Here is a 12,468-nt window from a genome sequence, read left to right as displayed (position 1 = left end):
TAAAAAGATCTTTGAAGACAATAAAAAATGAACAGTTTTGGTTTTAAGACGAGAATGAATGACCTCATGATGTCAAAGTATATATAATAAACACATGGGAAGTGTGGCAGAATTGAAAGAGGTACTTCACATTGGTCTTTGGTTTTGAATAGTTTGAAAGGTATTGCGTTTGGACAGTTTCGTTTATACCTGTGTGTTTGTTGTTGTTTTAATTCAAGAAGAAAATCAAGTTTGCTCGATAACATCAAGGCGGTACGTTTAAATTATATCATATAAAAGTGATGGAAGTTATGATCCATTTCAAACTCACCTCAGGACCCCCCCCCCCACCAATTCCTTGCACCTTTTCTGTACCCTATTAATAATGGTTTCAGTGAAAATACTTGTTAGAAGCCTTGCTTTCTAGCTTCCCCTCCATTTTCAACATTATTTGATAAATACCACGTATGTAGGTACTTAATATTGTGTTAGTATTACATTTTTATATGCAACTTGCATGCAGAACAGGATGGTATATTGATTTTTTACGTGATGTGTAGTGCACTTATATTCTTTGACGAAACAAAATAAAAGATAAGAAATTGTGTTAAACATCGTAAGGGTTACCATTCAAAATTCCTAGTAATAATCCTAATTTATGTAGTAAATAAGGACTTTTGCATCACTAAAGAATAACGTTTTGTTGAGAACATCCTTCAGATATATGATCAGCACTAGATCTTAATGAACAATGTAGCTGGATGTCAGAAAAAAAAACACCCAGCAAATTGGCTTTCTATTTCCACATATATTTTTGCCATTCATATTGTACAGAATAAGAATGGCGACCATTTTGAAGAATAAAAATACATGTAGGCCCTCTATATTGTTAGTGGCATCCAGTATTTGTGTTGCACACACAACACTTTATAACAGCGTAGGTACGGGACTGGAAATACAGTAAATTTGTTCTATATTTCCAAGCATTTTTTTTTTTGCCATTCATATTGTACATGAGCATAGGAATGGCGGCCATTTTGAATTGAAAATGAGCTTTAAATACCAAATGAACCTATATGAAATGAAAATTCTCTTGCAAATACAGATGGAGTAACTCTAGGAAAGGAAATGTACAAAGTTTGGCGGAATAATTGGTAATAGAATGCGCCTTATTCTGATTATCACGGCCAAATTAGCATATTTGGCGGCCATTTTGGATTTTTGCATTTAGCCGAAAATGCTCAAGGTTACGCGAGTGGCATCAACCGGATTTGGAATCAGCACCCTCGAATTGACAAGAAACCATCGAAAAACATTGTATATATCAACTAGAAATGTCGCTATGGCGACTGGTATGCCTCCGCCATAATGCATGATTCTCCTAATAGGTCTATAGTACATGTGGACAATGTGTGATTACATTTTCACAAAATTGGCAAAATATTAAAATGACACGTTTGTCACAAATGTATTGAATGTTTACCTTCCTTGACCAATGTTTAATTGGATGAATAGGAGAGCATGTATTTGGGGATTTAAGAACTTTAACTTGACTTTGACCCTTTCATAAGTTTATGCACTAAGTAATTGTCAAGGTATGGAGAAAAAGTACAATTTCTGTATTGACCAGTAAATTGTTATCATTTTCATCTGGCCTTTGATTTATAAGAGAGTCACTGTCAGGCAGAACATACATAAATATGTACTAAGTTTCAAGATAACTTGAGCCACTTCCGAGATATGGAGAAAGAAGTAAGTTCAGCACTTTCACCGGATCTTTGACCTTTTGACCTTTGACCTTCTTGGCAAAAAAAAAATCCCAGAGAATCTCTATTGGGTTATACATGCATACATCAAGTTTAAAAAAATAATCCTGCTGGCATTGCATAAATATAAAGAAAATAGTAAAATTTTGAAGTATTGCCCTTGACCTTTGACCCCATGAACCCTAAATTCCCTAGATAACCACTGCCAGTCAGTACATGCATATATACTATGTTCCATGAAGATACCTTGAAGAATTTACAAGATACAGAGAAAAAAGTGAAATTTTAACATTTTACTTGACCTTTTGACCTTTGACCTTTTGACCTCATGACACCAAACTTTCACCAGAGAATCTTAATTGGGTAATACACGTATACACTAAGTTTCAAGAAAATATCTTCAGGCATTGCATAGATATGGGGGAAATAGTGAAATTTTAAGCATTTGACCTTGACCTTTTGACCTTTGACCTTGAGCATGTGCACCCAAAAGTTGATAGGCACAACTTCACCCCCTAATACACATACATGCCAAGTTTCATAAGGATACCTCAAAAGGTTTTGGTAGTTACCCTGTCCACAAAATTCATTACGGACGGACGGAAGGACGGACGGACGGAAGGACGGACGGACGGACGGACGGACGGACGGACGGACGGACGGACGGACGGACAACCCGAAAACATAATGCCTCCGGCACCACTTCGTGGCGGAGGCATAAAAAACAAGGTTGGGTGCCATCTAGCCTGGACTATTATCCTTGACAGCCTTTCTACTGGCTCTCGATGTTGTACATGTATTCTGCAACTGGCTGAGATGCGGAATTTCTGGGGGCAAACATTCTATAACAATGTATTTGAAGATATTCTAATGTAAGATATTCTTTTGGCAGTATTCAAATGTAAGATACTATTTTGTTTAAATATTCTAATGGTATATTCTATCGGCACTCTAACATGAATCTTCAGAAAAAAAACATGCACTAACGAGTATTTGCCACATGTATCCCTGTGTTGGTAGTTCTTTGCACAAAAGTTTGGTTATGTTTGGTCAAGTTATGCCTATGTTAATGCTATCAAGCTAATCCTTTGGCTTTACATACATTTTCCCCTTTTCTTTTCTCTTGGAAATCTCCAGTCAATATTTGCTGTGGCAGTGACTAAAAGGTTTCAACATGGTTTCAAAAGGATAACATTTCAAGGTACAAATTGATATCCTGCCATTAGGTCCCTTTTGTTTTCCTTTGTATTAAAGTTGTTTTTCCCAGAGTTTGATTTTTTTTTTTAAAGATCAAAACATTCTTTATAAAAAATAGACTGAAGACAGTTACATTTTTGAACATCAATAATGATGAGACTTTAGTAAAACTCAAGCACTCTAAATGTTCATGGATAGTAACTTCATGTGACCCCTGCCTGATCTGTTACTTGTAGGTTCCTTGTGTGAAAATAACTTCATATACATGTACTACATATTGACTGTCATAAACAGAATATAAACAAAAAGATACAGAACAAAGCAAGTGTCATTAAATTTGAACAATAATAGAAAAGTTTTGGAAATTCGAAGTTTTGCAGACTTACAGAACACTGATGTTGGTTACAGCCACATAATGATACTGCAAGTGCATACTACATTAGTGATGATGTCTCGGCTTCAGGAAAAAAAAGAAGAAAATATATACCTGTATTTTTTTTTTGGTCAGGAATTATCAACCACACGTCCTCCCACTGAAAAGCCATTACTGTGGATTTATTTCATTATTTCATCTCTAGAAACTTGATGTAATGGATATGTACTACATTATTTTTCATTACATTTTAAAAGAACACTACTCAGTGCAATTTTGTGTGCAGGTATAATCACTAGCAGGAAACAATGTTTACTGTAGGTAAAATGTGATTATGACCAATAATCAAGGTGTACAAAAACATGTTAAACTGTAAAATTCCACAACTTTCTTGTTCAAAGTGCCATTTACTGAAACCTCAACAATTTTCTTCAAGTGATTTTATTCTCTTCAAGCGTGATATTCTGTAGATTTAAATCTGATTTCAGATTTTTTTTTTCTCGAGTCTGTACACGTTTTGCTATTTCTATGTATCTAACTCACCTGAAAATTTTTATTCCTGATTTTTTTCAAAAAACCTCAATATCATCCCTATTAAAATAAATATGAACACTTGAATGTCTTCAAATTTAATGTTCATGTTGGCAAATGTTTACTCCTAATGTGACAGCCATGGAAGAAATATTTCTTAAAACAGGGCTCGTCACTAATGGTGGCTCAGTGGCCCGGTGGCCCGGTGGCCCGGGGCAACCAAAAATGAAAGTCGGGCCACCAAATTTTAAAAAAAAAGCAAATTTGGTGGCCCGCCTACGGCTACCAAATTTTTTTGAAAAGTACGTCAATAAATTCGTAACTTTTTGCGCCGGAAATTAGCAGTTAAATTTGTTTAAAGAATGGATGAAAAGGACTGAATGAGTGCCTGAGAGTGAGTGTTGCGAGTTTGTTGAGGTTTATTTATGAGCAGACATGTCCAACTTCCAATGCTTACTATTATAAAACTTAAATATTTGACTCATTGGAAAAACAGGACTTTTTAGGTTTTTTATTGTTTTTTTCGGGCCACCAAATTTTTCTCTCGGGCCATCAAAACTTTGAAAGTGAGGATTTTGTAGGCCCCATCGGGCCACTAAACAAAAGGCAAGTGTGGAGCCCTGCTTAAAACCCCATACAAAATCACCGTCCTCCTGGAAATACTCACCTGATGATGAAGTCGATGTCGTTGTTGGCAATGGTGACGACGACGTCCGGTAGGTTCATGGGCGTGTCCAGGTGGCTTTCAACAGTGGCTCTACACAGTAGGTTGAGAGGATCACTTGATTCAGAGAGAAACCTTTCTTCATTACATGCATTCATCCTCACTGGATGGGAAGTTAGGTTTCAGACTTTTCCCATGGCAGAAAAAGATTTCACTTGTAAATGTTTTAGGGAAGATTTTGGGGCTGATAAAAGAAAGCAAATAAAGATCATGCTTCTCCAGTCATCTTCAATACATAGTTAATGGTCCCTTTGTTTCTTTTTGCTATCATTGAATATTTTGCACTCGATTCTGGGCATTTTCTTGTCCTAATCCTTTAAAGGTATGGTACAGTTTGGGTTGAGATTGGGCTTCAGGTTTCTAACTTTTTTATATAATTTTTTGAGATAATGGCAAACCTCTATGAAATATAAAAGAGCATATAATTCCAAGAGGAATTCAAAGTTTGTTTGATGAAAATTGGTTAATTTGAAATGGCTGAGATATCCAAAACAAAGCAATCTTAATAATGGGTGGGATCCACCCTTTAATAGGATCACTTCGTTTAGTTTTGTTTGTGGATATCTCAGCCATTTCAAAACTGATTTTCATCAAAAAAACTTTGAATTTCTCTTAGAACTGTATGTTTTTTAACATTTCACAAGTTGATTTCTAAGTACAATATCTCACAAAAAGTTTAAAGCTGAATCCTCACCTCAACCAATTGTTACCATCCCTTTAACCACAAAACCATGTTTACAGGCGGGGAGCAGAGCTTAGCCTGACATTTAATCCACCTCTATCAACATACTCGACACTCTTTGGATACACCCTTACCACACATGCCATAGGTGCTGACTGTACATACATGCTGGCACATTTCTAGGAGCAGGTTGGATATAACAGGGCCATCGAGTCTGTGATACATTGTTGATTGAAATGTGTTTTTTGTTTTCAGCATATGGTCTTAGGAGATTGTGAAAAACTGCTCACAAACACGATTACAGTCGACCCTCGTTACAACAACGCCCTTAGGACCAGCAGTTTTTTTTTTCCCTTACATCGAATTTTCTTTATAGCTGAACAGATAAAGTATAGAAGGATATATAGTTGATAATTTCAGGGCCAGAATTTCATTTCGTTGTAACAGGAATTTCATTATAACTGTGTTTGTTATAACAGGAGTGCACTGTACAAATGGGATCTTTCTACAGCCTGATATATTTCACTGACATACTATCATGAGTGTTAACACAACAGAAGAACCTCATAACTAAAAATTGCTGCTTCTGTATTGAAAAGAAGGAACATGAATTTAAAAGGCATAGAAATAGATCAAATAATGCTTAAGTCTTTTAGGTCTTTATCTTGATTTTTAGGAGCTGCAAACTACTCGTGCTCGACAATAAATCATGAACAGAACTAGACTCTTTATTCTACAGTGACTAAGAGGCATGGTTTCAATACAATTTTCACTGTACAAAGTCATGTAATTTTATGACATCTCAACAGTACTTTACTTTCTTTCTCAATCATGTATTGACTTGAATGGAAATCAGATTTATTTCTCATCAGCATTTAACAAAAAATACAACACATATCAATGGACAAAACAATTTGAAAAATCTCCCACAAACTTGAAGAAAACATTAATCTTGCAGACACAAGTACATTATTAAAGGTAGTGGAAGAAAAAATAAGAATAATAAATGAAGAAAAACCTTTCTCACCTCATAGCATTCTTCATGAGTTCAGGCAGCATGTAGTCCAGGGGCTGGACAATGTAGGGGAATGTGGCTCCGACATGTCCGTTAATCTTCACACTCGGTGCGTGGCCATACCTCAGTTCACACTGCTCCCTGGATATGAATATTCATGAGGCCATAGCATGCATGCAAAACCCTATGCTCTACCACTATATAACATGCGAACTATACTGCCCGACATCGCCAACACTGCCCATTCAAGATAAAGTGCCCCTCTGCTCATATCAAAATATGATAGCCCTTGCCCATATCAAAATATAATAGGCTCAGGAATATGTCATCACTTGATACAGCTTCAAGTTCATTTTGCCATGGACATCAACACAGCAGCAGCATGGCTGTACAGTCAATATGGAGATTATGGAGATCCCCTATTACCATCTGAATTCCTAATACTATGATTTTGATGATAGCAACTGTAATAATCTTAATCACCAATTTCATCATTTTTCATGCTTTCTTGTGGTTGCATAATTAAGGAATGCAATGGCAAAATATTTACAGCTAATCATATGACTTTAATAATACATGTCGAGTGGATCTTCTTTGCTACATGTACGTGTTTGTCACAAATTACTTCATTGCAACTGATTAACATATTGTCCTACATCGACATAAATAATTACTTAATTGAACATCTCGACGAAAGAATTTCATGAATTTGAATAATTACGCAGTACCCGCTGCATACTATAAGGATTAGAACCAACACTTGCTGTCGCGCGGAAGCTCGGTGGTTTAGCGGAGATGATGTCTGTCCGGAGATCAGGAGGTCGTAGGTTCGAATCCTGCTCGAGTATGTACGCCCATGATTTCTTTTATCATGGCTACTACCAAAATACTGATCAATTCAGTGCTTATTTACGTTGATGTAGGGCAATTTGTAAATCAGTTGCAATGAAAACATCTCGACGGAAGAATTTCATGAATTTGAATAATTACTTCATTGTTTCTGGTCAAAGGTGCAGTCACTAGTTTCAATATACTGCCCGACGGTCAGTTCGCAGTTTTAGGTGTGTGTAGGTGCATTTTGTATATTTGCGCATTGTGAAATTACATACTCTACGTAATTTCTCTGACCTGTAGCATGACAACTTCATTGCAATGCCTTAATTTAGCATAAATATCTTAAATCAAATGGGATGTAGTATATAATAAACAAATATCGCTTGCTTCATTTCAGGTCACAGTCAAAACTATTTGCCCTCAGTGATTTGTCAACAGTGTTATGCCTCTTGACTCCATCTTGGGGCATAGCACTGTTGAGAGAGCATCTCTGGGCAAATCTTAAAGGGATCACACAGTTTTGGTTGAGACCAGATTTCAGGTTTCTAGGTTTTTTTGTGAGATAATGAGAAACCTTTTAAGAAATATGAAAGAACATGTAATTCCAAGAGGAATTCAATGTTAATTTGATGAAAATTGGTTTTGAAATGGCTGAGATATCCAAAACAGAGCAATCCTAATAAAAGGTGGGACCCACCTTTTATTACGATCGCTTTGTTTTTAAAACAAAGCGATCGTAATAAAAGGTGGGTCCCACCTTTTATTAGGATTGCTCTGTTTTGGATATCTCAGCCATTTCAAAACCAATTTTCATCAAATTAACATTGAATTCCTCTTGGAATTACATGTTCTTTCATATTTCTTAAAAGGTTTCTCAAAAACAAAGTAATACTTTGTTTTTGGATGTCTCAGACATTTCAAAACCAATTTTCATCAAATAAACTCTGTATTCCTCTTAGAATGGTATGCTCTGTATTGTTTAATAAGTGGTTTCTTAATATCTCACAAAAAGTTAGAAGCCCAATCCTCATCTCCACCAATACTATACCATCCCTTAAACCACATCCCTTGAAGTAGCAATATTTGTAGAATATGCACTGAACACTTACCTTACAAACCCCGCCCACTTTTCAATTACATTCTTCAGTGTCATTTTGGTGGCAATGATCCCTATGGAGTCATTCTATGACACAGAAACACACACAAAAAAGAAAAAATACAATGCAGGAAAACCATTGACTGACATTCTCATTTCATGCAGACTACAAATTCATTCATTTGGTTAAAAAAAAAGCAAGCACAGTATACAAAACACAGGACATTTCACAAGGGTTGAACTATCTGAAGACTAGCCCTATTTATTATATACCATTCCAACATCTACCGTAACATATTGTTCTAATAGATGGCCTGTCCAGTTTGTCCCCTAGAAATATTACTATCGAATTTCCACATTGATAACTTTCAATGTGATTAAACTGTATAGTGTATGAATGCTATTTCAGGGTCTAAAAATATAACATCTTACCTACATGTATGTTTTGCAGAAAACTCCATTCAATTTGGTTCAGTGGTCATAAAGAAATGTGGATCATTGTAAAGCATGTTGTGGGTCTGTTTCTTCCAAGTTTAGCACTTAGATGATCTTGGAACTGCATAAATGTGTGAATATAATGGAAAGAACTTGGAAGGAAGGGATTCCTGACATGCTCTACAAAGATCCTCATTTCTCTTTGACCACTGAAGCAAACCGAATGGGGTTTTCTGAAAGTTGTAGGTAATAACTTATAGCTTCATACCCTGATATTGTATTTGGATTGAATCACTATTTTTAAAGTTATCGTTGCAGAGGTTCCCGTCATAATTTTTTTGGGGGACATATGGTACATTGTAGGTGTTGGATAGAGGGTAAGCTGATTCAACTCAAGCGCAAAAAACTACATTCCTTGGGTTTGATGTTAGAGGGTGTGTACAGTTCTGGTCGAGGTGAGGATTTAGCTTTTAACGTTTTGCGAGAAATTCAGAAACCACTCAATGAGATGTCAAAGAGAATGCAATTCTAAGGGGTATCAAAAGTTTACTTGATGAAAATCGGTTTTGAAATGGCTGAGATATCCAAAAACAAGGTGAAATAAAGAGATCCTAATAAAAGGCGTGGCCTGTCGCCTTTTATCATTATCACCTTTTTAAATATCTCAGCCATTTGAAAACCAATTTTCATTGAATAAACGTTGAATCCTTCTTAAAATACATGCTCTTTCATATTTCACAAGAGGTTTCTCATTATCTCACTTAGGAATGTTCAAAACATGAATCTCCACCTCAACCAGTACTGTACAGTCCCTTTAAAGGTATTAGCCCACATTTGCAAACCCACGAAAATCAAAACTGCATAAAACAGGTCCAATATGACTTCAAGTACAAGTTATAACAGTAACATACCTCACCTGTTGCTCTTTGTCTATACCATTCGATAAAAGAGAGAAAATCATCGTTTTAAAATCAATTTTCAAACTGGGTCAACCCGACCCAAAATCGAATTACAAGCGCGGGCTAGCTACGTACATGTAACTTACACATGTATCGCATGCATGTGTAGTACGTACGTGGACTGGAGCTAGCGAGCGTTATACGCATGCACACGGTGCATTTTCATTTATTTTTATAAAAGTAATGGACTAATTGGAACGAAATTTTGCACAGATGTTACTGCAATCATACCCAAACTCCATGCTAACTATGAGACCAATTGCTGCAGGTTTACAAATGTGGGCTAATACCTTTAATATTTCACTTCTTCTTCACTATATATCTACTGTATATTACTTTTGATGTCTTTGATCTTGACTGAGTATAATGCCTAGTAAAAATCATTCAAACTTGACACAAATTGTCACCTCACATTGAAACAGTGTGTCCATGCCCAATACAATAACTTGTACATTGTATATGATAGCTTCTATTCACGAGGCAGGATCAATTAAAGGGGAAGGCTAGTAACTGATCAGTGGGAATCAGTGGAAATGCTGGGAGATGGGATTCATTCAAGAGTTCATTGTATATCTATAACATCTTTCAGGAGTAATTTAAAATCCTATCTGTTTAGCAGTGCATTTTGAAGACCAGTGTCTTTTGAACACAGACTTTCATGTCTTTTTTTTCTGCTTCTTCATCCTTCTTCTATTACTGTGATGTACTTGTATCTTCAGTCTGTTTGCTTTGATGTACAATTGTAAAGCGCCTTGAGCATTTAATCAAAGTGGAGAACGGCGCTATAGAAATTGTATGTATTATTATTATTATTATTATTGTTGTGTGAAAATGATTTGCTTCAGAATGGTCTCATATTCAAGTAATGTGCAGTTTAATGCTTCCAGGTTAGCGTCCCTGGTCAGTGACGGAGCATTAATCTGCACATTTATGAGACCGTTCTGAAGCAAATCATTCTCACACAACATTAGATTATATACAATGAACTCTTGAATGAATCCCATAAGGATTGGAACAATCATCTCCCAGCATTTCTACTGATTCCCACTGATCAGTTACTAGCCTTCCCCTTTAAGAGAAGGGGATTACTACCTTGTCTTGGTGCAGAGCGAGATGATGTTCCGCCAGCATCCTGATTCCGAGCCGTGATGTAAGGATACGATCCAAGAAGCGATGAATCAGCTCTTCATCCTGAACAATACATGTATACCATTACATATTTCTCACTGGGGTGTGAAAAGTCTATGAATAGATGATGCAACTTTCGCTGATGTCTTCTTCTGATATCGCTGCATTCACTCAACCCAAATATCAAAGTGAACTTATACTTTCAGAAGTCATCTGTAGAAATGCTTAAAAATATACAAGAGGTTGTATTTCTTCATATATTGGGAGGGAGGTTGATGACAGATGATAATCAGAGGCCATTTTGTTAACATTTCATCGTTAGTGCTTTTTCTAGTGTTTTGTAGCAGAGATATATTGTAGCAGAGATATAATGAACCATAAACAGCATCATGTCAAAAACATAGTATGGTGTGACTGTATTTTAGTCAAGTTTATTCTGGTGACATCTGTCTGAAATGAAGTACACCATCATCTGAAAATCTACATGTCTTGGAAGTGTAGGTCAGATCTTGTAGGCTGAAATCTACAACTCTTTGGCAGAGTGAGAGTATGACAGTTCGATCATTCACTTTTCATTCAGGTCATGATAGTCTCAGTTCAAGGACACCCACAAGCAACAGTGGTGGATCCAGAGGGGGGTGCAACCGGCGCCCGCTCCCCCTCCCCCCTTTATTTTTCATCAAAAACAAAAGAAATAAAAAGAAAAAAATGAAATGAAACCCGCGGAAGTGGCACCAGAAATATTAGTTGCGCCCCTGGATCCACCCCTGAGCAATCACACACGAAACATCAAGAATTGAGAAAGCCTACCGTGATGTGCTTTCTACACTCTCTGAATCCTTCGGCCAGGTGAGTGACAACATCCTTGTGATCATCCAGTAGTGTCTTCACCATCTTACAGTACTGTCTCTCTGTCTCCATGTCACGAATCTATGCATGCAAGGGGACGAACAAACAGTCCAAAGTATCGTCAAAGTCATGGTGATGATTCTCTTTAAAAAAAAATGACCTTCTAGACAAATTGGCTTCATCTTTACCTGTCTGTCTAACTTTCTACATTTTACCCCTCTCTCTCTCTCCTCATCTATCAATTCTCCATAAAAACTCATGTGTAAGTCGCACCTTTTTTGTCCTATAGACCGATTCGGGTTCGTTGAGGGCAGCAGACAATTTGTGGCACTGGGCGCAGCCATGAGCTCATTTTGCGGTGTCTTAGCTGACCCCCCCTCCTTTCCCCCACTCCCTGGGCAACATGTTTATCGCGCACTTGTAACAAAGGTTCGCGCACTAATCAAGCGTTTGTGCACTCAGTACGACACGCCCATTGGCTAAAACAACCATGCATCAGTTTTTCATTCCGTGCACTGAAGGGGGTGGGGGAGAGGGGAGGGGGTCGGCTAAGACACCGGGTAATGCCCTGCCCATGCCAAAAATACACATAGCGCGTCACAGAATCGGTCTATAAAATTTTGAAGGTTGGGGGTGCGCCTTATACATGAGAGTTGATGGTATTCAACTACAAAAGATTCATAATCAACCTTCATATTAATCACTAACAGCCCCTACTTCAACTTGATATCATCTTTTGCGATTATTTGCATCAAATCTGAGCCGATTATTATCGTCAAATATTGTGCCTTCCCACAGATTCCCAGGACCACAGGCAAGCTAATTCATTGAGATTAATGTTCTCAACTGGTTGTTCAATCTAGCACAGTGTAGTTGCAAGCCAGCAGGGCCACACATTAA

The 12,468-nt window shown here is 37.0% G+C and overlaps 1 protein-coding gene across 1 annotated transcript in view; it reads right to left on the bottom strand.

Moving 5' to 3' along the window:
* The window catches only part of LOC139726274 (branched-chain alpha-ketoacid dehydrogenase kinase-like), a 51,596-nt gene that overhangs the window by 20,479 nt on the left and 18,649 nt on the right, over positions 1 to 12,468 (bottom strand). Inside the window, exons 5-9 of the mRNA XM_071637344.1 lie at positions 11,530 to 11,649; positions 10,684 to 10,782; positions 8,211 to 8,284; positions 6,280 to 6,408; positions 4,514 to 4,603 (exon numbers count right to left, since the gene is read on the bottom strand). Coding sequence (XP_071493445.1) covers positions 4,514 to 4,603; positions 6,280 to 6,408; positions 8,211 to 8,284; positions 10,684 to 10,782; positions 11,530 to 11,649 — 512 coding nt within the window. The remainder of the gene's footprint in view (positions 1 to 4,513; positions 4,604 to 6,279; positions 6,409 to 8,210; positions 8,285 to 10,683; positions 10,783 to 11,529; positions 11,650 to 12,468) is intronic.

Source organism: Diadema antillarum, unplaced genomic scaffold, assembly GCF_040938485.1.
Source record: "Diadema antillarum isolate AM-2024a unplaced genomic scaffold, OU_Dant_1.0 seq00000082_RagTag, whole genome shotgun sequence".
NCBI classification, from domain to species: Eukaryota; Metazoa; Echinodermata; class Echinoidea; order Diadematoida; family Diadematidae; genus Diadema; species Diadema antillarum.
Note: the sequence above shows the minus strand (reverse complement) of the source record. Positions and strands in the feature narration are given on the sequence as shown.